This window comes from Astyanax mexicanus, chromosome 19 (assembly GCF_023375975.1).
Source record: "Astyanax mexicanus isolate ESR-SI-001 chromosome 19, AstMex3_surface, whole genome shotgun sequence".
Classification (NCBI taxonomy): domain Eukaryota; kingdom Metazoa; phylum Chordata; class Actinopteri; order Characiformes; family Acestrorhamphidae; genus Astyanax; species Astyanax mexicanus.
In genome coordinates, this window is record NC_064426.1 from 1,334,857 (window position 1) to 1,359,999 (window position 25,143).

Genomic DNA, 25,143 nt, shown 5'->3' on the forward strand with positions numbered 1-25,143 from the left:
GCAGTGCTGAAACAGATGGAGTTACTGCTGTTACTCTCTACTGCAGCTTTATTTACACACTTACACACACACAACACATTCACACTTTCATCATTATAATAACTAGAAAAAGACACAGAAACACAGAGAACTCTGTAACTATTAAAAGTAGAAGATCTTTCTTTTCTTTAGAGAAATTACAGATTAAGTCAGAGAGCGGTGAGTACTGTTTCCTACACCTTCAAATAAAGACTCTGCTACATGAAGACGTCTGGCTGACCCACATGGAAACAGCAGCTTTAGCCTTTAGCTCAGATTAACATGATTAAGGACTGAGTCTCAGTTTTAAAGTTTATTTTTTGACTGTCAAATTAAGGTATTTTATTTTTTCTGCTGTTTTAATGAATTCGATTTGTAAATAATTCCATTTACAAAATAAATATTCATAAATTATTTAATAAATATGTTATAACATACTTATACATGTTAGTTGGTGCTTATGTAGGTGGCCTTTAAATAATAAAGAGTAAATTTCTTCACCTCCGTCCTTCTTTCCTTTTTCTTCTTTCCGTCTCACTCGTCACAATCACTCCTTCCCCTCATTATACACCATTATCATCAAACACCACACACACACACACACACACACACACACTTCCACCTTGTCCTGAATGTCTCCCGCCCCCCTCCTCTCTCTCTCTCTCTCTCTCTCTCTCTCTCTCTTTCTCTCTCTCTCTCTCTTTAAAAGGCTGAACTCCCCCTCGGTTCATTAGTTCATCAGCTCCTCAGCCCCGGAGCAGCAGCAGGTCCAGACAGGAGACTGAGTGTGTGTGCAGTGTGTATAGGTGTGTAGGTGTATAGGTGTGTGTAGGTGTATAGGTGTGTGTGTGTGGAGGTGTGTGTGGGTGTATAGAAGTGATGAAGACTCTACAGATCATCCTCTTCCTCATGGTCTGCTGGAATGATGCTCAGGTTCGAGCGAAGACTCAGGAGTTCTTCATCGCCGCAGTGGAGACAACCTGGGACTACCTCAACACGGACAGCACCGACCCAACAGCCAATCAGCGGTAAGAACTCTTACATCACTTCTACTTCCACTCACTGTGGCCACCTTATTGGAAACACCATACTTACCTAATATAGATACACCTTACTTACCTTGTGCTTCCACTCAATGGCCATTTTATTAGAAACACCCTACTTACCTTGTGCTTCTACTTACTGGCCACTTTATTGGAAACACCATTCATACCTAATATTTCCACTCTCTGGCCAATTTATGGGAAACACCCTACCTACCTAATATTTCCTCTGTCTGGCCAATTTATTGGAAACAACTTACTTACTTTGTGCTTCCACTCTTTGGCCACACCTACTATTATACACTAATTGGGCACTTTTACAGATATATACCTTGTGGCTATTCTCATTGGCCACTTTATTAGAAACACCTTTAATCTGTATACACTAATTGGCCACTTTATGAGAAACACCTACCATGTGGCTATTCTAGTTGGCTACTTTAATAGAAAAAACCCAACCTAAGATTTATATTCATTGGCCACTTTATTAGAAACACCTGTCATATCAGTCACTTAATTGAAACTTTTATTTAATGTTTCCACTCATTGGTCACTTTTCTAAGAAATAGTCACCATCATTATATACATATTCTTGTGTTTATTTATAGTGAGAGTTTGATTAACTGCAGTTGTGTTGATTTAATGCAGGAGATTTGTATCCGGAGTTCAGAGGTTTAAGAAGGCGGTGTTCACCGAGTTCACCGACTCCACCTTCACCACCCAGAAATCCAAACCTCCATGGGCCGGTCAGAACCGCACATCAACATCACATCACATCACCCTATATAATATAACATCACATCAACTCATATAACATCTCATTACATATATTAGCATCATATAACATTAACTCATATACCATCACATATCATCCAATACAACATCATCTCATATAACATCACATCGCTTCATAAGACATCACATCACATGTATTTACATCACAGGTCACAGGTCATCCATATGCATCCATATTTAAATATGAAGATGTCAAAATATTATTTTGGACCATTAAATATTATCTTGGCTCTTTAAATGGATAGAAGAACCATTTTTTCAGCATGAGATGTGAGTAAAACTGCATATCCTGTAAAAGTTATAAACTAATTTAAATAATTACTCATACTAAAGGCCAGAACCTTTTAGGAACCTGTATTTAGAGCTTATTAGACGGTACAGAAATGTGTGTAATCTTTAACCCTTTGAGTCACTGTGAGAAATTCTCCTAGTTTTGCTTTCAGTTTCTCACTCTGCAGCCTCATCTAAAGAGAAATTTACTAAATTTCTACTGAATTTCTAAACGTTTTCTAAGAATAGATAAAAGTGTATCACACAGGAAGTGATAAAGGAACTGTAGTTCCGTAAAGCTGCGACTGACCCGACTATAACACTGGTGATTTAGCAGCACGGTCTACACTTTATAGGGCAATAAATTATATTTTTGAGTATATAATTGAACCACATTCCATGTCATTTCCCGTATACGGGGTACAGGGGTAGATGATTCAAAACCCTTTTTTGCTGCAGTAAAAGAGTTTTTTTCACATTTTACACACACTTAATTATTCCACATGTATGGAGGAAAGTACTGATTTTAAAGTAAAGTTTATGAAAGAGCCAATTTTATGATTGTTATTTATTATATGTGGAAATTAGCAGATTTACTTAAATTTTTTAAGGATTCAAGGATTATTTTTTATTTTATTACAATTACAATTAGAATTTGTTTTAACGTTTATTATCAAACATGAACCCTTTTTATTAAATGCTTTAATATAAATCTTCAAGATATAGGTGTTGTAAAATCAGGCAGAAAACTGACATAAATGCGGGCCTGTTGTTAACCGGTATAGCATCTCTAAAAAGTGATTTTGTGTTTTAGTCTGATTAGCTAATATTATCAAGTTGAATAAACTTACCAGCTGGAACAAATTCATCTTCCTTTTAATTAAATTGAAAATTAATCTTAAAATGTAGATTTGAAATACAAACAAAAAAAAACTAATCAGAAAATCAGAAAATGATGCTTGTTCTTACAGCCTACAACACACAGCCCACATGCCTATAATATGTAATCTACTAGTTTACTTAATGTAGTCTGGGGGGGGGGGTCACTACACACTGATGGTGAGCATTAGAGAGACCAAGACCAGGAACACACATATAAGGTATAGCTGGTGTCGGAATCACCAGGGTTAACTCTGTGGTGGTCTGATCCGTTGGTGCCGCAGGGATCCAGGGTCCTACGATCCGGGCCGTGGTGAACGACAGGGTGGTGATCCACTTTAAAAACTTTGCCTCCCAGAACTTCAGCATCTCCCCCATCGGCATCCCGTACTGGAAGCAGTCAGAAGGTCAGTTCTGTAGAATTTACACTTTATTACATTTATTTACCTGTTTATTTACTCTGGATACCCTGGATAACTGCAGACTGTTCCGTTAAACTAATTCAGTATCCACTATGAATTATTTAATTTTGTTATTTAATAATGGCTATTATTTTATTAATTACTCTCGGCTATAAATGATTCACTGTCAAGGATGAATCATTTTCATTATTTACTAAATAATATTCAGTATCCACTATTGATTTTTCAGTATTTATTATGAATTTTGTAAAATCCACTATGAATTTTTCGATATTTATTATGTGTTGTTGTGTACCTGTCTCAGGTGTGTGTTGTTGTGTGTGCAGGTGTGGGGTATGATGACTCCAGCTCGGTGCAGGAGCGTGAGGATGACGCGGTTCGGCCCGGTGGTTATTATAAATACGTGTGGGATATTCACCCAAACAGCGGCCCGACCCTCACCGACCCGGACTGCCTCACCTACTCCTACTCCTCTCAGGTGGATCCGCTCCGGGATTTCAACTCCGGACTCATCGGAGCCTTCCTCATCTGCAAATCAGGTCTGATTAACATCTAAACACCTGATCTAATCTAATCTGATCTAATCTAATCTGATTTAATCTGATCTGATTTAATCTGATCTAATCTGATCTAATTTAACCGGATCTAATCTGATTTAATCTGATCTAACCTGATCTAAACCAATCTAATCTGGTCTAATCTAAACTGTTATTATTTAGTTATTTTCCAGTATCCATCAAGAATTATTCAATGTCTACTATGAATTATTTAGTATCTATTACAAGTAGTTCAGTATGTACTATGCATCATTCAGTATCCACCATGAGTTATTTAGTATATATTATGAATTGCATAGTGTCTACAATAGAATTTTCAGTATCAACTTTGTGTTATTCTATATTTATTGTGAATTATTATTCAGTAATTACTGGAAATCATTCAGTTTCCATTATGAATTATTATATAATAATGTAACAGTACTGTAACTATAGTGTTGATTAACGCGTGTGGACGCTGTGAGCAGGTACTATGAATCATCCAGTATCCACCATGAGTTATTCAGTATATATAATGAATTATGTAGTATTTACAATAGATTTTTCAGTATCAACTTTGTATCATTCTATGTTTATTATTATTATTATTATTATTATTATTCAGTAATTACTAGAAATCATTCAGTTTCCATTATGAATTATTATATAATAATGTAAGAGTGCTGTAACGCGTGTGAATGCCGTGATCAGGTTCGGTGACGGAGGAGCGCGAGAGGAAGGTTGCGGAGGTGGTTCTGTTGTTCGCGGTGTTTGATGAGGGTAAAAGTTGGTACAGAGATCTGAGTCGATCAGATAAACCCAGGAAAGCTTCAAGTCGCCAGTTTCACACCATCAACGGCTTCATCAACTCCACACTGCCAGGTTCGGACCGGTACCGCTCGCCACACACCAGAACATACTCAACAATACCCAACAATACTCAACAATACTTCAAAAAAACATACATTCCACACGTTCATCTCCTCGCTCTGCAGGTCTGAAGCTCTGTCTGAAGAGCCCAGTGGTCTCCTGGCACCTGATTGGTCTGGGCACCACTCCAGACATCCACACCATCCAGTTCCAGGACCACACCCTGAAGGTGATGGACCACAGGAGGGTCACGGTGGAGATCACGCCCATGACCTTCACCACGGCCCTGATGAAGCCCAACACCGAGGGGAGGTTCCTGATCTCCTGCAGGATCCACTCCCACCAGCAAGGTACTGAGAAGCTCATAAACGCCTAAGTTACACTAAACACTAAATTAACCTTTCCAGATGTAGACCAGAACTTTGTAAAATTTAAGCCTAAATCCAAAAAACAATGTTATGTTGCAGTTAAATTCAAGCCCAAGACTGCAGAATTTGAGTCTATTTGTAGTATTGTATTTAGGTAGAGATCAAGAACCAAGTCTTTGTGAAATTTGGGTCTAAAATCAAGAACAAAGTAGTATTTAAACCTAAGTCAAGGCCAAAACATTCTACTTTTTGACTCTGTCTCAACTTTTAGAGACAAAGGCCAATACATTGTAGCATCTGAGTCTATGTGAACTCAAGACTCCAAGACCAAGGCTTTGCAGAATTTGGGTTTAAGTTAAGACCAAGACTTTGTAGAATTTGGGTTTAAGGTAAGGTTAAGACTCAGTAGAATTTACCTCTACATCAATATCTAAAAAATATTTTTAATTCACTGTCATTCAGACATGAATGTATTTTGCCATATTCCCTGATGATAACTCTAATGCTCCTGTGGTGTTTGTTGGTAATCAGCTGGTATGAGTGGGTTCTTCACGGTGGAGGACTGCCCAGAACCCGCAGATCTGCCCGACAAACGTAGCGCCAAAAACAGCGAGGAAGAGGATCAACAGGGGGATGAAGATTACTCTAATGACCTGTTTTCCACCATCGTGTTCGGACCTGGAGGACCAGCTTCTGTTCTGAGGTCGACTGGAAGAGGACGACCCAAAGTCTGGGTCCATTATATCAGCGCTGAGGAGATCACCTGGAACTACATCCCCCAGAGAGAGCGGTAGATCACCTGATTACTGATCACTTTATAAAACAAATAATAACTCAATTACTGTTCCTCAGAAACTGTTCCTCAGTAGCTGTTCCTCAATAACTGTTCCTCAAGAATTGTTCCTCTGCAACTCTTCCTCAGTAACTGTTCTTCAGTAACTGTTTCTCAAAAACTGTACCTCAATAACTGTTCTTCATAACTTGTTCCTCAATAATAGTTCCTCAGTAACTGTTCTTCAATAACTGTTCCTCAGAACTTGTTCCTCAATATCTGTTCCTCAATAACTGTTCTTTAATAACTGTTCCTTAGAAACTGTTCTTCAATAACTGTTCTTCTACAGCTGTTCCTCAGAAACTGTTCCTCAATAACTGTTCCTCATAAACTGTTACTTAATAACTGTTCCTCACTAACTGTTCCTCACTAACTGTTCCTCACTAACTGTTCCTGAGAAACTGTTCCTCACGAATTGTTCCTCTGCAACTGTTCCTCAGTAACTCTTCCTCAGGAACTGTTCTTCCGTAACTGTTCCTTAATAACTGTTCCTCAAAAACTGTTCCTTAGTAACTGTTCTTCAATAACTGTTCCTCAGAACTTGTTCCTCAATAACTGTTCCTCAGGAACTTGTCCTTAGTAACTCTTCCTCAGTAAGTCTTTCTCAGTAACTGTTCTCTAATAACTGTTCCTCAGTGACTGTTCCTCAGTGACTGTTCCTCAGTAGCTGTTCGTCAGTAGCTGTTTGTCAGTAGCTGTTCCTCAGTAGCTGTTCCTCAAAAGTATACTGTGGGCTGTTCTATTGCAGGGCGACGGCGTCGGACCCCTCAGGTAACCGGGGGCAGCGCTGGGGGAAGGTGTATAAGAAGGTGGTTTATGTGGAGTACACAGACAAAACCTTCACGGTGAAGAAGAGCAAGAGCGACTCTCTGATTGGTCCAGTGCTCCGGGGGGAGGTGGAGGACCATTTCCAGGTAGGACAGAGTACTGAATGCTGTGTATTTAAATATAGAGTAGAATTAATTTGAAGAATCTGAGAGACGTCTGAATAAAATATGATTACTGATCAATCTGTTTTAATTTCTTTTACAGATCGTTTTTAAGAACAAGGCGAGTCGACCGTACAACATTTACCCCAACGGACTCGCCAATGTCCAACCGGTGAAGAAGAGAGGGCAAGGTAGTTTTTGGGGTTTTTTTTGTAGATTCTTTTTAGATCATAGTACTGACCTGCATCAAATTACTCTCTGTGTATAGCCTGTGTGTTTCTGGGTAACTTTGCGAAGTATTGCCAACCCTTTTGTTGCAATGTTTATTCTGTGCATGAACCTCTGTTTCAAAGACTGTCTTGCTTTGTTCTCTGAGCTCACGTTTTTAGTTTTGCACATGTCTGCTTCATCCATCCATCAATAATCTAAACCTTTAAATTCTTCTAATCCCAAACATGGTAAATTCAGTATCCCTGAACACCCAAACGTCTAACCTGACCCCTGAACCTGTGAGATTTACAAGCTTTAACATAATCTCACAGTCTCTTCATTATCGCTTACAGTTAGTCCAGAATGCTGCATTCAGATTATTAACAAGAACCAATAAAAGAGAATGTATAACTCCAGTTCTCGCCTCATTTTATTGGCTACCAGTCCAATACAGAATAGTTTAAAGTGTGTTTAGTTGTTTGTAAGGCATTAAATGGTTTGGCACCTTCTTATATTGCACTTTTGCTCACCTCCTCAGTCTCACAGCGCTCTCTGAAATTATCATCACATAATTTGTTGCCTATTCCTAGGGTTCCTAGTGTTTGAAACTCAAAGGTGATTTTTCGGTGTATGCCCCAAGACTTTGGAATAGTTGGCCGCCCGCTATTTGCCAAGTTACCTCTGTTTCAGTTTTTAAATAATTTCTAAAAAATTATTTATACAAACTTGCTTTTTAACAGTGAGTGATTAGGGTGTTTAAGAGGTTAATTCATCATTTATCATCAATTTTATGCATTTTATGCAGTTTATTTGTGTTTTAGCACTTTTTGTATTAATCTTATCTGTGTTTTATGTTGGGCTACTTACTTTAATCTGTTATTTAAGTGATTTATTTTACCTATGTTTCAGTTGTATGTATTCATGTGTAGTCACTAGATTTTTTCAGCACTTTGGTCAGTGTAGGCTGCGTAAAGAGTGCTTTATAAATAAAGCTCACTTACTTATTAAGTTACGTACTATGTGTTACACAGCACCATTCTCCTACCACATTATAAATAAGAACTTCTCCTTACAGGAAAACTCTGCAGCATTTTCAGCCTTATCTCTAATATCTGTCTGTTTCTTTGTAACTTTGCGAAGTATTGCCAACCCCGTCGTTGTGTACTGAGTGTTCTATTCCAGTTCCAGTATGACCTTCTCAAAGTTTCAACGACTATCTAACTTTGTTTTCTCTCGGCTCAAATCTCTCTAGTTTTTCACATGACTGCTTTACCTGCAGTATCGTTAATATTTACCCCCTTTAACCTTTAATTCCGCAAGCGTTTGTTCTGACTTTAATGTTACAGTTAAATAAGTTGAGCAAGGCGTAGCTGATTTCCTGTAATTGATGTTCTTTTAATCCATCCATCATTATTCCAACCCTTTAAATATGTCTAAACCCAAACATGAGAAATTCAGATTCCCTGAACAGCCACAACTTCTAACCTGACCCCTCAACCTGTGAGATTTACAAGCTTTAACACAATATATTTCACAGCACTATTATCCTGCCACATTATACACTACATTTATACACAAGAACTCCTCCTTACAGGAAAACTCCCAGCATTTTCAGCCTTATCTCTAATAAATCTGCTGTTTTTACAGTCTGCTGATTTTGCACAATGGATGGTAATTTTGTGTTTCTTGCTTCTAAAAAAGAGATTGAATCTTATCAGCTGGCATTTTACTTGTTACAGAACAAACTGTTAGACTCTTTATATTATTTAATCATTTATACGTATAATACATCTAATATTTGGTTAAATATTTTATAGCATGGTCCACCTTAATTGCCATTAAAGGTCTTATTCCATTGTTTTTTATTCATTTTAAAATGTCTAAACCCTAGTATTAATGAATGCAATGTGAGCTTTTTGTTTTTTTGTTAAAAAAAAGTGCTCCGGTGATCCAGTATAACACTGCTTTACTCCCGTGGAGGAGTGGGGGGCAAAGGGAGAAACTATAGGATTTCAACTCTTTCTTATGAATTTTCATACATGCCAACATATGGCCTCTGATTGGCTAATAGCACTGTGACACAAGGAGGCAGTAAGAAGGACAATAGTTAGAAACATTTATAAAATCAAGAGATTTTTACACTAATAACAGTCTTTGTAATGTCATATGTTACTTTATAACATGTGTAATAATGCCCTGCTAAGTGCAATTCAACCACTGACCTAGTCTTAGAGTCTCTGTATAACACAAAATCCACCGGAGATCCTATTTAAACCTATAGTTACACACAGATGTGGGTAGAGTCCAGGTCCAGAAAGAAAAAATCCACCCCCAGGATATTTATGATAGGCCTAAATTTGTCTGAATTTGGGAAATCCAATTCAACACATTAATGTTAGCCTATTTGATCAAATAAACATGTGGTGTATGTTTGAGGTCATTGTCCTTTGTGAAAACCCAATTGTGGCCTAGCTGATGGTTTAATGCGCTAAAGACTTTTGATATCATAATTCCATCTCTTTTGTGCACTGTATCAGTTTCACTAGGAGTAAGACAGCTACAGAGCATGATGCTCCCACCACCATGTTTAAAAGTTGCTACCCGTGGCTTTTGTTCACTGTGGCCAAACAACTCAACAGGGTCTTGCACTGTTCTATGATCTGAACCCATCCACTAACTCATGCTCTTGTGCTTCTGTGCGACGTGAAGAGAAGCCGGTGGACCTGAGGTCTATGGCCGTACCTCCAGGTGAGATAATGATGTACCTGTGGAAGCTGACGGCTGAAGATGCTCCCGCTGATGCTGACCCGCGGTGCCTGACCCGTCTCTACCACAGCACGGTGGATCCGGAGAGGGACGTGGCCTCTGGGCTGGTGGGACCTCTGATCATCTGCAAATCACAGAGTCTGGACAAGCGAGGGAGAGTGGTGAGACAGTTTAACAGAAGACCTTCTGTTGTGTATTTGCTAACTGACATTGTCTCACAATAACAGCATACGTTTGCTTGAATTTTTTAGGTGACCTCAGACAGAGAACGTCATCTAATCTTCTCAGTGTTTGATGAAAATAAAAGCTGGTATCTTGAAGACAACATTCAGAAATACAGTGAAGATCCGTCCAAGATCGACCGCAGTGATCCCCGGTTTCGCGAATCTAATGTCAAGTACAGTGAGTATTATTCGAGATTGTACTTTACTATACTTTACTTATACTTTCACAGTGTTTAAAACTACCTCCACCATGTTTAGAAGCTGTACTTTACTGTCAGGGTTTTAAATACAGGGTGATTTTCTCTGTTGTCTCCTGCAGGTGTGAATGGTTTTATGTATAACAGTCTGCAGTTTAAGATATGTGCGGGGGACGTCACCCTGTGGCACGTGGCCAGTGTGGGCATGGAGAGTGACTTCCTGTCTGTGTATTTTACCGGAAATCCATTTGAGAAGGACAAAACCTACGGCACTGTCCTCACCCTCTTCCCCATGAGTGGAGACACCGTCACCATTGAGATGGAGACAGAAGGTAAGGGTTAAAAATTTTATGACATACGTTCTGTTGCTGGAATTTTTGAAGGAAGGTTCTAAAAAAGCCTAAAATAAAAGGTTTTAGGAAATCTAGCCTAAAATATTCAGCTCAAAGCCTTTAACAACAAATTAAACAACATATTTTCTATTGCTGGAATAATTAATAGAAGTATAGAAACCCTTCTTGTAGACCTTTAATCATGCTAATGGTTATTAGCCTTTGTTAGCCATGCTAGAGTGTGCATATTAGCATAAAAACAACCAGAATTGTATATCTTTCCTTAGATTTGAGGTTAATTCTTGCGCAAACCGAATAAAAACCCTTGATTGGACCAAATTCCCTATAAACACAAAGGCCTATTCCATCAATTTCAGTTATGCTAAATGCTAATTTAGTCAATTTTGGTGTCACTTTACCTCAATAGCTGTAATTAAAGCTGACGCTTATTGGCAAAACCTTAAAATAAACTCTATAAATTCTACTTTATTCCAACAAATGTACGAAAGACTCATTTGTGTCTCTCTAGGCGAGTGGGAGATTGGAGCATTTGATCCAGAATTGAAACAGCGAGGCATGAGTGCACGATATTCTGTAATTAACTGTGGGGAAATACTCCCCGTGGTGGACAGTGAAGATTACGAGTCCGACTTTGAGGACTACTTGGACCAGAAGTTTCCAGTCCCAAGAGGTTTCAAGCAAAGAAACCGAACAATGGCCATCCGGGTCTGCAAGCGACCATCGAGGAACAGAACCAGATTGGACGTCCAAGCAGGCCATGAGAACGCTATTCCGGAAGCCCTGGGGGGAAGAAACACTCTGGTGTGTGAGATAAAATTTGTACCGGTGGAGGAAGCCGAAGATCTGGATGTTCTATCGCAGGGAGGAATTCCGCAGGACATTCTGGATCAACTGGACGTGGAGATGGGAAGAAGCTCTTCGAGACGTCAGGGGAGGGCTGTTCCAGAAGCAGAGGGAAACCAAAGTCTTCCTCGTTCCCACCAAACAAGCCTGGAAGGGTCAAATGAGATCGAGATGGAAGTAGAAGATACCTCCATGATGAAGGAAAACCAAAGCATACCAAACACCATCACGTCATCAATATACGACAGCGAGGCTTCAACAAAGTCCTTCAACCGCAAGAACGATTCTTCGATTGACCTCTTCAAGAAGTTCATTCAGAAATCCACCTGGAACATGACCACTGAACCCAACAAACATCAGGATGACCACCTGGAAGACTCTGAAGTAACTTCAGAACCCAATTCTAACCTAACAGAGAGGAGTCGGCGGCAGACGTGGGGCGTTCACAAGGAAGAAGACGAAATCGCAATCCCAAACGATGTTTTGAGCGAAAACGATATTCTGAATGACGACGTTCAAGAGGTGGACAAGCTGGTGGAGAGCCTGAATCTTCAGAGCTACCCCCAAAAACAGCCACCACCAATTCCTAGCTTAACATCTCAAGTTTCCTCAACCAACCAAACTTCCTCACTAAACCAATCCGCCCCAAAACAGAGCTCTACGAGCATCGACTACGACGATTACGAAAGCGAAGGGAACGAATCCACACTGAGCTTCAACACCTGGGACGGAATGAACATCAGGTCCTCCGAATCGAAGTTCCGTAGCTACTACATCTCAGCCGAGGAGATCCTGTGGGATTACGGGATCCAGAAACCTGCCCATCTTCTCACTTCCAGGTGAAGCATACATAGTTAGATTTCAGTTCTGATTAAATTGATTGATTAAAAAAGTGAAAATGAAAAAAGTGACGTTTTTGTGTGTTTTTAACTCTGCAGGGAGATGAGACGAGGAATGAAGAAGTATCTGACATCCTACAGGAAAGTGGTGTACAGAGCGTACCATGACAAAGAGTTTCAGAAACCGGTGAAGCGTGGAGAGCTGGATGAACATCTTGGTATCATGGGCCCTGTAATCAAGGCTGAGGTCAACGATTTCCTCACTGTAAGTCTTTAAAAGGACCCTGAGATCATTGGTTTGATTTGTTTTTTTTTGGGTTGTAAAGAAACACTTTGAAAAATATTCAGGTCAAAGTGTCCAAATCCTTATCTGTAGTTATTAGTCTGATATTAAATGAATGCCTTCTCAACATGCATTAAGAATTAGATTTTGGGGTGGGATTAGGTCCAGGATTAGAGTTTAGGAATTAGAGATGGGCTGTTGGGTTTAGATTAGGGTTAGAAAATGGTTTTAGACTTTTTAGGGTTATGGTTAGGATTAGGGTTAGAATAAGAGCCAGTATGAGAGTATAAACAAGTTTTTGGTATATAAAAGAATATTTTTGGTATATAAAGAGTTTTTAGGTTGAGATTAAATTTAGGGTTAGAACTAAGGCCAGTGTCCGGATCAGGTTATAGATTAACGTCAGGTTAAAGTAATGTATAGGGCCAGTTTGAGGGTTAAGATTAGTTTTGATATTAAGATTAGAGTTGGGATTATACTTTTTAGGGTTATGGTTAGGTTGGTAAATGATGTCCAAAGAATGTGGATAAGGGCCTCTTTAAAGGTTAGGATTAGTTTTTAGGTTGAGATTAAATTAAGGGGTTGACATTAATTTTAGGGTAGGAATTAAGGCCAGAGTTGGGATCAGGTGTTGGATTGAGATTAGAGTTGGGATTATGGCCAGGTCCAGGATTTAGATTAGTTTTAGGTTGTGGTTGAGGTTAAAGTTTGCTGATTTGCTGTCTGTTGCAGGTGGTCTTTAAGAACCTCGCCTCCAGGCCGTACTCACTGCACCTTCACGGGGTGTATGATAAGACCACGGGGAGTTTTGGGCCGGGAGGAGTTCCAGGAGAGGGTCTGAGAGATGGAGAGGCTCCTGGAGACCCGGTTCCTCCGGGAGAGGAGAGAGTTTACAACTGGAGAATCACCAAACGACAGGGACCATCGACTAAAGACTTCGACTGCAAGGCTGGAGCTTATTATTCCACAGTCAACATGGTCAGCACAACATCACAGATTTACATTTAGGTTAACTTATCTTTATACCTGTGATCAATGTACCGTATTTTACAGATTATAAAGTTTATAGTCTAATCACTGGATTATAAGGCTAATTTTATGCGACACTAGTAAGAAATAAGGGTGTCGGTGGGGTTAAATGAGTGCTGGATGTTAATCTACAGAGTTTTCTCTTCTGAGAGTAAAGCACTCTTCCAATATTTCCAATATTTTAGCGTGGTTAGCAGCAGCACTAGCCGTGGTTAGCAGTGCTTAGCGCTAGTAAATACCGCTCGACAGCGCTACACTGAGGAACACTGAGTGTTTCGGTAAGCCAGGGCGATATTAGCTTGAGGTTCTTCCCGCGTAGCTTAATTTAACATGATAACCACGCAGAATACAGCTCTTAGCGCGCTTAGCGGCTAATGCTCATACTGCTCCAGCCTTAGTGCTGGAGAAACTTTATTGAAACTCCTGTATAACTCGCTGTACTTCAATTATACATAAGATCGATTTTTGGGAAAATTAAAGGAATTTAAGTGCACCTTATAGTTTGAAAAATACGGTAGTCTTTCTCTCCGTATTTAATGTAAAATTAAATATGTAAAAAGTGAAATATCATGCATGTTTCCCCTCCAGGAGAAGGACATAAACTCTGGTCTGATTGGTCCACTGCTGATCTGTCGTCCAGGGACGCTGCATCCACGGGTCCTGCTGCAGCCCGGAGTTCAGGACCTGTTCCTGCTCTTCACCATATTCGACGAGAGGAAGAGCTGGTACCTCGACTACAATATCAGGAAGTTCTGCACGCCACCCTGCCAGGCCAAACAGGACGACCCTTGGTTTGAGACCAACAACAGATTTGCAGGTAAATACAGGACGATATTTTTTATTCTGGTTGATACAAAGCCTGTAGTTGGGAAAGTTGGCATCAATTACTGTATATTTTTCAGTGTCCAAAATGCCCATCTACACTATGCTAGTGGTGGTGGTAAATCACCCAGCTACGCTCAGCAACCTTACTGAAGCTCAGTGATTATCTGTTCAGCAGAAAAATAGCCAGCTCGCTCATTTCCATTTCCATTTCCATGCCTGCAGCACACTGTTTGTGTGCTGTTGTGACCTATACCTGGCAACCTGGGGTGTGGAGATGGGGCGAACCTGTTTCCTTATATCTCACGAAACATCCTGATCATGAGTGTTACTACAAGTTAGTAAAAATAGTTCCACAAATTATCCTGAATTATTTTGTCTCCTCTCTCCATGCAGCCATAAACGGATATGTTGCAGAGACTCTGCCCGGCCTGGAGGTGGCGCAGCACCAGACCTCTCGCTGGCACCTGCTGAATGTGGGCAGCGGAGGAGAATTCCACGCCGTCCACTTCCATGGAATTCCGTTCAGCGTTGGGAAAGATCAGGAACATCGGCTGGGAGTTTTTAACCTTTATCCTGGTAAAATTACTACACTTTAACATGTTATAATCCACACATTTATACACTACATTTAAAATAAAACCCAACAGCTTAAAAACTAACAATCTAAAACAATCATATCTTTCCTCAGGTGTGTTCGGCACGGTGGAGATGAGGCCGGCTATAGTTGGTACCTGGATGGTGGAGTGCACTATTGGAGAACACCAGCTGTCCGGCATGAGGGCCAAACTGCTCGTCTACAACCCACGTAATATATACATTTTTTATCAGTTTCTCTGATTTTGCTATTTATAGGTTTATGTTTGAGTAAAATGAACATTGTTGTTTTATTCTATAAACTACAGACAACATTTCTCCCAAATTCCAAATAAAAATATTCTCATTTAGAGCATTTATTTACAGAAAATGAGAAATGGCTGAAATAGCAAAAAAAAGATGGAATAACCCTGTTTTTTAATCACAGTTTTTTTTTTCATGCATTAAATCATGTTCTCCTCCACCAGTCTTACACACTGCTTTTGGATCTTAGATTTAGTTTAGATTTAAACTAAAAACCTTACAATTTGGTATTTTCTTATCTTTTTTATTTCTCATTCATATACTACGCCAACCATTGTGAGTTTTATTCAAATGCAACTCAATTTTCTTCAAATAAATGTAAATTGGGATGTTTGTATCATTCAACTCTTGTTTACTGTTTTATAGCTGCAGATTAAGCTGATTATACTGGGATTATTATTGTTTTACAGGTTGTGTTCAGCCGTTGGGAATGCAGTCAGGATGGATAGATGACGACCAAATCACTGAATCTGATCATTATGGTAAAAATAATGCGAAATATAGTGTTTTATTACTTGATGTATCCTTTGATGTTACTTGTGTGTACATTTACAGGAACTTGAAACAGAAACTAGTATTGTGTGCCATGACTTTTGCCATTTCTAATAGAAAGTCAAAGAACACTGTAATGATCTGTGGGATATGTGGGCGGGCTTTGCACGGACGATATCAGCCAGACACCGCCGGTCACCATCATTACCACCCACTGCACTGCACTGTCCACTGTGGGTGGTAATATTAGCCTTTTATGATGAAGTCCAGATACATGTGACACTGTGTTTAATGTCACTCACAAGATAACACCTCATAACATATACAGTTGTGGGCATTCCTCTCAGCATTCCCTGAAGTTCCTAATGAAGTTACATTATGCTATAAAAGCCCCATGACCTTTAGTATGTATTAATGAGTTATTTTAGGAATTATTGAAAATATGTTCATGTTATGTTTTATGTTTATTTGTCTGTTTTTAATACTGATGTTTTTTTCTCTTTAAGGTAACTGGGAGGCGAGATTAGCCAGACTGGAGTTATCAGGATCTATTAATGCTTGGATTGGTAATGGACAGGGCTCTTGGATGCAGGTACGATAATTCACAGATGTTTTCAGACACATTTCTCAGGGACTGTACTCTAATGTACTCTAATTCACATTTCAGACCTCAAATAATGCAAAGAAAACAAGTTCATATTCATAAAGTTTTAAGAGTTCAGAAATAATCAATATTTGGTGGAATAACCCTGGTTGGTTTTTAATCACAGTTTTTTTTCATGCATCTTGGCATCATGTTCTCCTCCACCAGTCTTACACACTGCTTTTGGATAACTTTATGCTGCTTTACTCCTGGTGTAAAAATTCAAGCAGTTCAGTTTGGCGGTTTGATGGTTTGTGATCATCCATCTTCCTCTTGATTATATTACAGGTTTTCAATTTGATAAAATCAAAGAAACTCATCGTTTTTAAGTGCTCTCTTATTTTTTTACAGAGCTGTATAAATAAAATAACCATAAAAAAATATTTAAAAAAAGATTCATACTAAAAGTAAATGATAAAATGATAAGGAATTATAAAATTAAATGAATAATAATGATAAAAATAAATACATGAAAAGTAAGAACAATAAATAATAAAATAATAATAAAAAGAGAAAGGATAAATTCTGTGAATATTAAAAAAGGCACAGGAATTCTGATGGTGATTAGAAATTAAAAGTACCACTGAAATTAAAACTCAGAACAATTTAGTTTCATTTTCTGTCATTTTAGTCATTTTATTAAACTAGAAACTGACTCAGCTAATGTTCATCTGGTTTTCATTTACACATATTTGGCAACCCTGCTTTAATGGGGTTTTCTCTGTTTGTGTGTGTGTGTGTGTGTGTGTGTGTATTAGGTGGATTTGCTGAGGCCCATGGTGGTGCACGGGATCCAGACTCAGGGAGTGAAGACCTCGATGCGTCTGAGCGAGATGTTCACGGTGATTTTCACCATCAGCTACAGTCTGGACCAGGAAACCTGGAAAACCTACAGAGGAAACAGCAGTGAAGCCGCCTACGTGAGTAACGAAGACTGATCCCCAAAATATATCAGTCAATAGATCAGCCTAGAGTCAAGCCCAATGCATAGTACAACAGCTATAAGGCCCTATTTTAGTGATCTATAGGCGAGACGTCAATTGTGCACCATGCTGGTGAGGATTCACCACCAGATCATTTTACAGTAATAAAAGTAATATAACAAAGCGTATATTTTGTGTTGCTGTGGAACGGGTGTCGGCAATAGGCGGGCTGTGGGCCAGGTGTGTGAACTATAATGAACGATGATGAAAAAAGTAAATAAATAAAATTCTTCTCTGGTGAGCTTTTGTTTATATTCCTCCCCTCTCTCGGCGTTACTTTAGTTTCTGGCCGCTCTCGTTTTTCCACCCATTCTTTTGCTCCCTATCTCCTTATAAGGGCGTTTTTCTCGGCCGTGTCCCAATAATTCACTAGCCGGGGCAGCGGTAGTGTATTGGAGCGCAACCCTGATGACACGGGTACGATCCCGAGTGAGGAGCAGTGTGTTTATCTATTTGATTTATTTAGTTTATTTTTTATTCCTTTCTTCTTGGGTTTACCTGCTTTGAGATCTACTGTTCTGCAATTGGGTTCAACAACCCTCTGGGCAGCACTAGCAGCACTCCATCCTCCCATTACACTTCATTTTACAAAACAGATTTTTTTTTGTGGCCACGTAATGGCTTGGAAAATATCAAAATGAATTGCTGACCCCTAATGTAGAATAATGTTATTTTATGCATGTGTGCTTAACAAGCGAGGGGTGCACGCACGTTGTGCACAGAATTCACTCCCAAGATAGCAATGAGCGTCTGACTGTTGATGGTTGCCTAGGTTCTATTCAGACAGTGGTGCACCTGTGTTCACCTAGATGCTCTGAATAGAGACCAGGTTATTCCTGAATCAATTTATTTATCCCGCAATCAAACCTGAAGACGTGCAAACCTTTTTTTTGGTCCAGGCAGTGTATATAGGTGTAGAAGTTTCAGAACTGTTCAGAGGAATCTGAATGATGTCATTACTGATGCAGTTCTGTTGTTTCTTTAATAGAAATTTAATGGGAATATGGACGGATACAGGATAAAGGACAACTTCTTCAATCCTCCAATCATCGGCCGATATATCCGCATTCACCCGCTCACCTTCGGGACTCGTCCCGCACTGAGACTCGAACTGCTGGGCTGCGACCTCAACAGTGAGTATTCACACACACACACACACACACACTCATACACTGAAGATGGATGATCACAAGCCATCAAACCAAACTGAACTGCTTGAATTTCTGCACCAGGAGTAAAGCAGCATAAAGTTATCCAAAAGCAGTGTGTAAGACTGGTGGAGGAGAACATGATGCCAAGATGCATGAAAAAAAGCTGTGATTAAAAACTACCAGGATTATTCCACCAAATATTGATTTCTGAGATTAAAATACCAAGTATGCAGAGAGTGTGCAGATCTGATACTTAAATGAATCTAAAGTATAAAACAGATTCTGCTTTATTATTAAAACATAATTCAGCATGTGTTCCTGTAGAGCTTTAATATAGTCTTTAATATTATATTTACAATGTAAAAAAACATTAAAAAAACATTAAATAAGAGAGAAGAGGTGTGTCCAAACTTTTGACTGGTACTGTATATGTAAAGTCACTGTAACACATAAAAATTTGAATCAGAATACACCAGCAGCAGCAGCAATGTATTTCACAGTGTGTGTGTGTGTGTGTGTGTGTGTGAATAAACTGAATAAACACACTGCAGTGTGTAGATAAGCTCCGACATTCCCAGCGGAGAAATCTGAATTATGAAAAATACCCTTTGAAGTTTTTGGCCTGGCATGTTTTATTTCCTTTGTTTATCCAATCACAGCCCCAGCCACAGTTATGTGTGTGTGTGTGTGAGTGTGTGTGTGTGTGACCTTCTGTCATTGTTCTACTGTCTTTATGAGAGGAACAGGAGTGCACTTGTTGTTCCTGAATGGTTCCTCAGGGCCCAAAAATGTGGAATTATTTAATAATAAAAATAATTATGTGTAATACTATTGTAGGCATATATTCAGTGAAAACCCATTATGGTAGGTGTATATTGATTTATTTGCAATGAAGTAGCACAGAAATATAGATTAATCACTTCTGAATCTATAGAATCAGTTTATTAATGACTGATTACTGTCAGCAGTAATGAATAAGGGTTTAGATTAATTGAAGTTTATGAACGTTAGAAAAGTTTTCATTGATAGATAATTGGTGGACACTGGAAGTGATGATATTAAATATAAAGAGTGTGTGTGTGTTATAGGCTGTTCCCTGCCGTTGGGTATGGAGCGTAGGCTAATTCAGAACAGCCGGATCAGCGCCTCGTCCTTCCACCAGAACTGGATGCTCTCCTGGAGTCCGGATCTGGCCCGGCTCAAGCAGGAGGGTCGTGCCAACGCCTGGAGACCCAAGGTACCCCCTTTATTAGTAGCAGAACACTGAGAACACTGGGGAGAACATTCATATGCTCTCAGAAGACCATGTAACATCATTCTGAAAATGCTGTAGTCAAAAGTAGTCAAAAAGTAATGGGTTACCTGCTCTTTGCTCACTGTTTCCTCTGAAATTTAATGGTATTAAAAGTTTATCCTGCTTTTGTTGGAGTAACTGTCTCTACTGTCCAGAGAAAATGTTCTACTTCACTGTAAAAATGAAAACAGTTGAGAAAACTGATAGGCTTTATAGTTTAGAAGAACACCATCTCCAGTTGTGCCAATTAGAAATCTTTACTTCAGATAATTCATTTTTCATATGAATAAAAACCTGAATATTAAGTCTCAGCAGCTTAAAAATTCACATTATGTTTTTAGTTGGCCGAATTTAAGGTCTGTGTAATGTGTGTAAAGTTCTGCTGACTATTTTGTAAGATCAACAAAAGAAATATGTGTAAAGTTGTTTTACATTCATTCATCAAACTCATGCAGTAAGAGCAACACTATATATTTTTTGTCAATCGAAGTTTAAGCAGCTGGAAATATCTGTCACCCAACTCACCAATTTCATGACAGTTTACCAACTTTGAACAGCTCCATTAAAAAGACCACTTAAAAAATATGAATTTCTTTGATTTTATCAAATGTAAAACCTCTGGAATATAATCAAGAGGAAGATGGATAATCACAAACAATCAAACCACCAAACTGAACTGCTTGAATTTTTGCACCAGGAGTAAAGCAGCATAAAGTTATCCAAAAGCAGTGTGTAAGACTGGTGAAGGAGAACATTTAAAACTGTGATTAAAAACCAACCAGGGTTATTCCACCAAATATTGATTCAGGATGTAGTTGAAGCTTCAGAGGCTGTAAAGTTGTGTAATTCTGTTCCACTGCTACTGAAATACCTGCACTGGGTTTATCAGTGTTCTGGCTGGGGGGGTGACCCGTTTCCTCTGCCTGTCTGTCTGTGTGGGAGTGAGACGCTCGGGTATTGTCTGTTTTAGTTATCACACTTATCACTCTTTCCACTTCCCTCCGAAAGCAGCCCCCCATAAACACACACACACACACACACACACACACACACACACTCTCTCTCGGGCTGCTGGATTTACGAGGTGTTTCCGCTGGGCCGTGTGGTTCTGATTAAGGTCTTTAATAGACTGAACCTGATCCAGCTCCACAGTTATATAACTCAACATTTCATATAAAAGGAAATAATTAAAGAATTATTACAGTGTGGTTCAGCCCAGTCTACAGCCCACCACTCAGGATCTCATACTAGCCAGTAGCACCAGAACCTCACCTCAGATCACCTTATATATCCTCAGATATCATTATATAACCTCAGATTACATCATATAACCTCAGATCACCTTATATATCCTCAGATATCATTATATAACCTCAGATTACATCATATAACCTCAGATCACCTAATAGATCCTCAGATATCCTCGGATGGACTGATGAATAGATGAATAGGTGAATATATAGTTAGATAAGATGAATGAATGGATGGAAAGCAATAGATAGGTCAATAGATGCGTGGATGGATTAATGATAGATGGAAATTAATTTAAGGTCAATAGATAGGTCAATAGATGGATGGATGAATGATAGATGAATGGATGGATGGATGAAAAGCAATTTAAGGTCATTAGATAGGTCAATAGATGGATGAATGGATGAATGATGGATGGATGGATGGATGGATGGATGGATGGATGGATGGAAATTAATTTAAGGTCAATAGATAGTTTAATAGATGGACAGATGGATGAACGTTTGTATAGATAGATCAATGAAAGGATTTATGTCTGGATTGAGAGCTAAATAATGGAATGAATGAATGGACAAACAGGTAAAGAGTAATATAAAGACAGACGAGTGGACGGAGTTAGTATAGATAGGTAGATAAATGAATGGACAGATTAATGATCAGAAGAATAAGTAATTAGGTTAGCATTCTCTTCCAAGCGTGTTGCTTTTGTGGCGGACTTCACCCTGGAAAAAAACTGTACCAGAGATTAATCTCTCCCTCTCTCTCTCTCTCTCTCTCTCTCTCTCCCTCTCTCTCTCTCTTTTAGAGTAATAACCCTCATGAGTGGCTGCAGGTGGATTTGGAGGTGGTGAAGAGAGTGACGGGTATTCTGACCCAGGGAGCAAAATCCATGCTGACCCACATGATGGTGACGGAGTTCACCGTGTCCGTTAGTGACGACGGTCGCACCTGGTCCCCCGTCACCGAGCAGGGAACACATCGAGAACAGGTGAGCATATGGACCACCGCCACTGATCTGCGTCTGGTTCTGAAGGTTAGGTAGCTTGTGCGCACTGGACTATAAGGCACATTAAGTGACATTAGTAAGGAACAGGGATGTCGCCATGTTTTCCTTCTAATTCAGCCAGTCGGTCTCACCACTTGGTGGTGGTGGGGGTCTAAGTTAAGTAAATGGACATTAATCTACATGATTTTTCTCCTGAAAACTGTTTATTTGGGTGAGTAAAGCACTTCTGGCTGGAGCATTAGCATTGGCGGCTAATGATGCACGACAGCGCTACACTGAGGAACCCTGAGTGTTCTGGTAAGCCAGGGCAATATTAGCTAGCTGTTCGTCCCACGTAGCTTGTTTTAACACAGTAAACACACAGACTACACACAGCTAGCTCTTATCACGGTTAGCAGCTAATGCTAATGCTGCTGGAGAACTAAACTGAAACTCCTGTATAACGCTGTTATTCAGTAATTTATACATTAGGAGCACTGGATTGATTTTAAGTGCACCTTACAGTCTGAAAAATAAGGTACTTTAATAGTATATAATACTATGTGTGTGTGTTGATGTCTGTGCAGATCTTTGAGGGGAACAGTGATGCTTATGCAGAGAAGCTGAACCTGCTGGAGCCGCCGCTCTTCACCCGATTCATCCGCCTCCATCCTAAAGGCTGGATCAACGACATCGCCCTCAGACTGGAGTTCCTGGGCTGTGATACACAACAGAGACTGTGAGAGAGAGAGAGAGAGAGAGAGAGAGAGAGAGAGAGTCATTGACACTGAATGTAAACGATTCTTTTAGTTGTCTTTAGAAAAACTAGTAAAACTTCACTCATCATTATTAAAACTGTGAAGAAATCGATCTGCTCATGAAGTTATAATAAAGCTGAAGGGTATAATGAAGGGTATAATAAAGCTCAGCGCATCAGTATCGGCCAGTATTTCTCTATAGTAAAGTAACTATGTGTAAATAATGCAGCTACTACTGAGACTGTTTTTAAAACTGTAGATTTGAGAGTTTGCACTGAAAGAATACAGTAACTATTTTATATGCCTTATATTTAAATAAAGTGTTTAATATATAACCAAATGTTTGGTCCAAATCTGTATGTTTTTTATTCTTGCATGCATAAGAAACTGTCATAGAATGCATCTACAAAGTTGCTATCTTACACCACCCTCCAACAGTCTATTTGCACACCAATCCACTGATGGACGTGGTGGTCTAGAAATGACATGTATCTCCAACACATCACCGACTCCACAACTCATCCCAGACTCCCCAACTCATCACCTAACTCCCCAATTCATACTGAATCTCATCCCAGACTCCACAACTCATCCCAGACTCCACAACTCATCCCAGACACCACAACTCATCCCCAACTCTCCAACTCATCAACTCATCCCCAACTCTCCAACTTATCAACTCATCCCCAACTCTCCAACTTATCAACTCATCCCCAACTCTCCAACTTATCCCCGACTTCTCAACTCATCCCAAACTCTCCAACTCATCCCCAACTTTCCAACTTATCCCTAACTCCACAACTCATCCTTAACTTCCTATCTCATCCCAGACTCCACAACTCATCCCCAACTTTCCAACTTATACCTAACTCCCCAATTTATCCCTGAATCCCCCAACTAATCCCTGACTCCCCAAATTATCCCAACTCATGCCTGACTTCTCAACTAACCCCCTACCTCCCAATTCATCCTGGAATTCCCACCTTATCCCAGGGTACCCAATTCAATCCTGAATACCCAACTTATCCTCAACTCATCCCTGTATCCTAAAGTATAGTATGGAGCTCCATCATTCCAGAGAACACAGTTCTTCCACTGTTTCACAGATCAATACTGGGGGTTCAAACCCCTCTATAACCCATTATAACTTTGTTTGTTTATCTGCTTCAGAGAGTCCTATTCTATTGGCAGAACATCTCCACTACAGGGGTCAGACACGCTGTGTGTCTGTGTGCATTTGCACATCAGTGTCAGCAATAAGCGCCACAAATCATAGCTAAATAAAGCAATTATTAGAAGGTGCATCTAAAAATACCTGGATGTAAAATTTTCTATATCATGGTTTAATTCTGGAGACTCCAACAGCGGTGGGGTTGAAGAAACGTCCTTCCTCTGACTCAACGTCCTTAAGCAAGAACTTCCTGAGCTTCTGAAATGCGGTTTTCAAAGGGCAAATGTAGAATGTAGAAAATAAATTATATTAAGTTTACAAATAAAGAAATAAAGAAAACATTAAATAGAAAGAGGTGTTTCCAAAGTTTGCACTGGTGCTGTATGAACCAACAACAACTTTATAAAAAATAAAGATCCTCTATAATCTAAACCGTTTCAGATCCAGGGTTGGGAATCACCATAAAAATGGTTATTTTAATCGGTGTAGAACTTTATGTGAGTATTATGTGGAGGATCATTAAGGATGTTCTTAGAACTGTATGTCCAGAACAAGAACCATTAAAGTACTAAACCAAGAAAACGTTCAGGTCCAGGTTTAGGATCCACTGTTCTGAAGTGCCAAATCTACACAATGTGGATTTTCCATTTGATGTGAAAGTTTTATATGGATTAAAGGTAGAACTGTATTCTCAATCCAAGACGCTTCTATAGGAGAACATTAATGATACACATAATGTTCACAATAACTAAATATTCGTCCCAGCCGAGACGAGGAGTGTGAGAAGTGTGTGAGAAGTGTGTGAGAAAGAGTAACTGAAAGAATAACATGACGTTCCCACTCTGATAGAGACACAATCGGCCGGTTCTGTTGGTTCCGGTGTGAGAGGAAGGGTTCTGGTGGGTTGTTTGGTTTGGAGTGACAGTGTTTAAATCCCAATCCCAAATAAAAACTGTCCGAGTTAAAGAGTCCAGCTCTCCTGCTATC

At 39.4% G+C, this 25,143-nt stretch overlaps 1 protein-coding gene across 1 annotated transcript; it reads left to right on the top strand.

Moving 5' to 3' along the window:
- Nucleotides 1–755: 755 nt before the first annotated feature.
- On the top strand, nucleotides 756–23,262 carry f8 (coagulation factor VIII, procoagulant component). The gene is made up of 25 exons (XM_022676517.2): nucleotides 756–1,046; nucleotides 1,710–1,807; nucleotides 3,290–3,412; nucleotides 3,754–3,966; nucleotides 4,675–4,845; nucleotides 4,959–5,183; nucleotides 5,733–5,991; nucleotides 6,782–6,947; nucleotides 7,066–7,153; nucleotides 9,882–10,099; nucleotides 10,190–10,340; nucleotides 10,482–10,691; nucleotides 11,221–12,394; nucleotides 12,494–12,659; nucleotides 13,410–13,655; nucleotides 14,295–14,523; nucleotides 14,925–15,107; nucleotides 15,220–15,336; nucleotides 15,839–15,910; nucleotides 16,427–16,512; nucleotides 17,322–17,483; nucleotides 18,535–18,679; nucleotides 19,786–19,934; nucleotides 22,048–22,230; nucleotides 22,815–23,262. The coding sequence occupies exons 1-25, from the start codon at nucleotides 898–900 to the stop codon at nucleotides 22,968–22,970; spliced, it is 5,139 nt and encodes a 1,712-aa protein (XP_022532238.2). The 5' UTR covers nucleotides 756–897; the 3' UTR covers nucleotides 22,971–23,262.
- The last annotated feature ends 1,881 nt before the right edge of the window (nucleotides 23,263–25,143 follow it).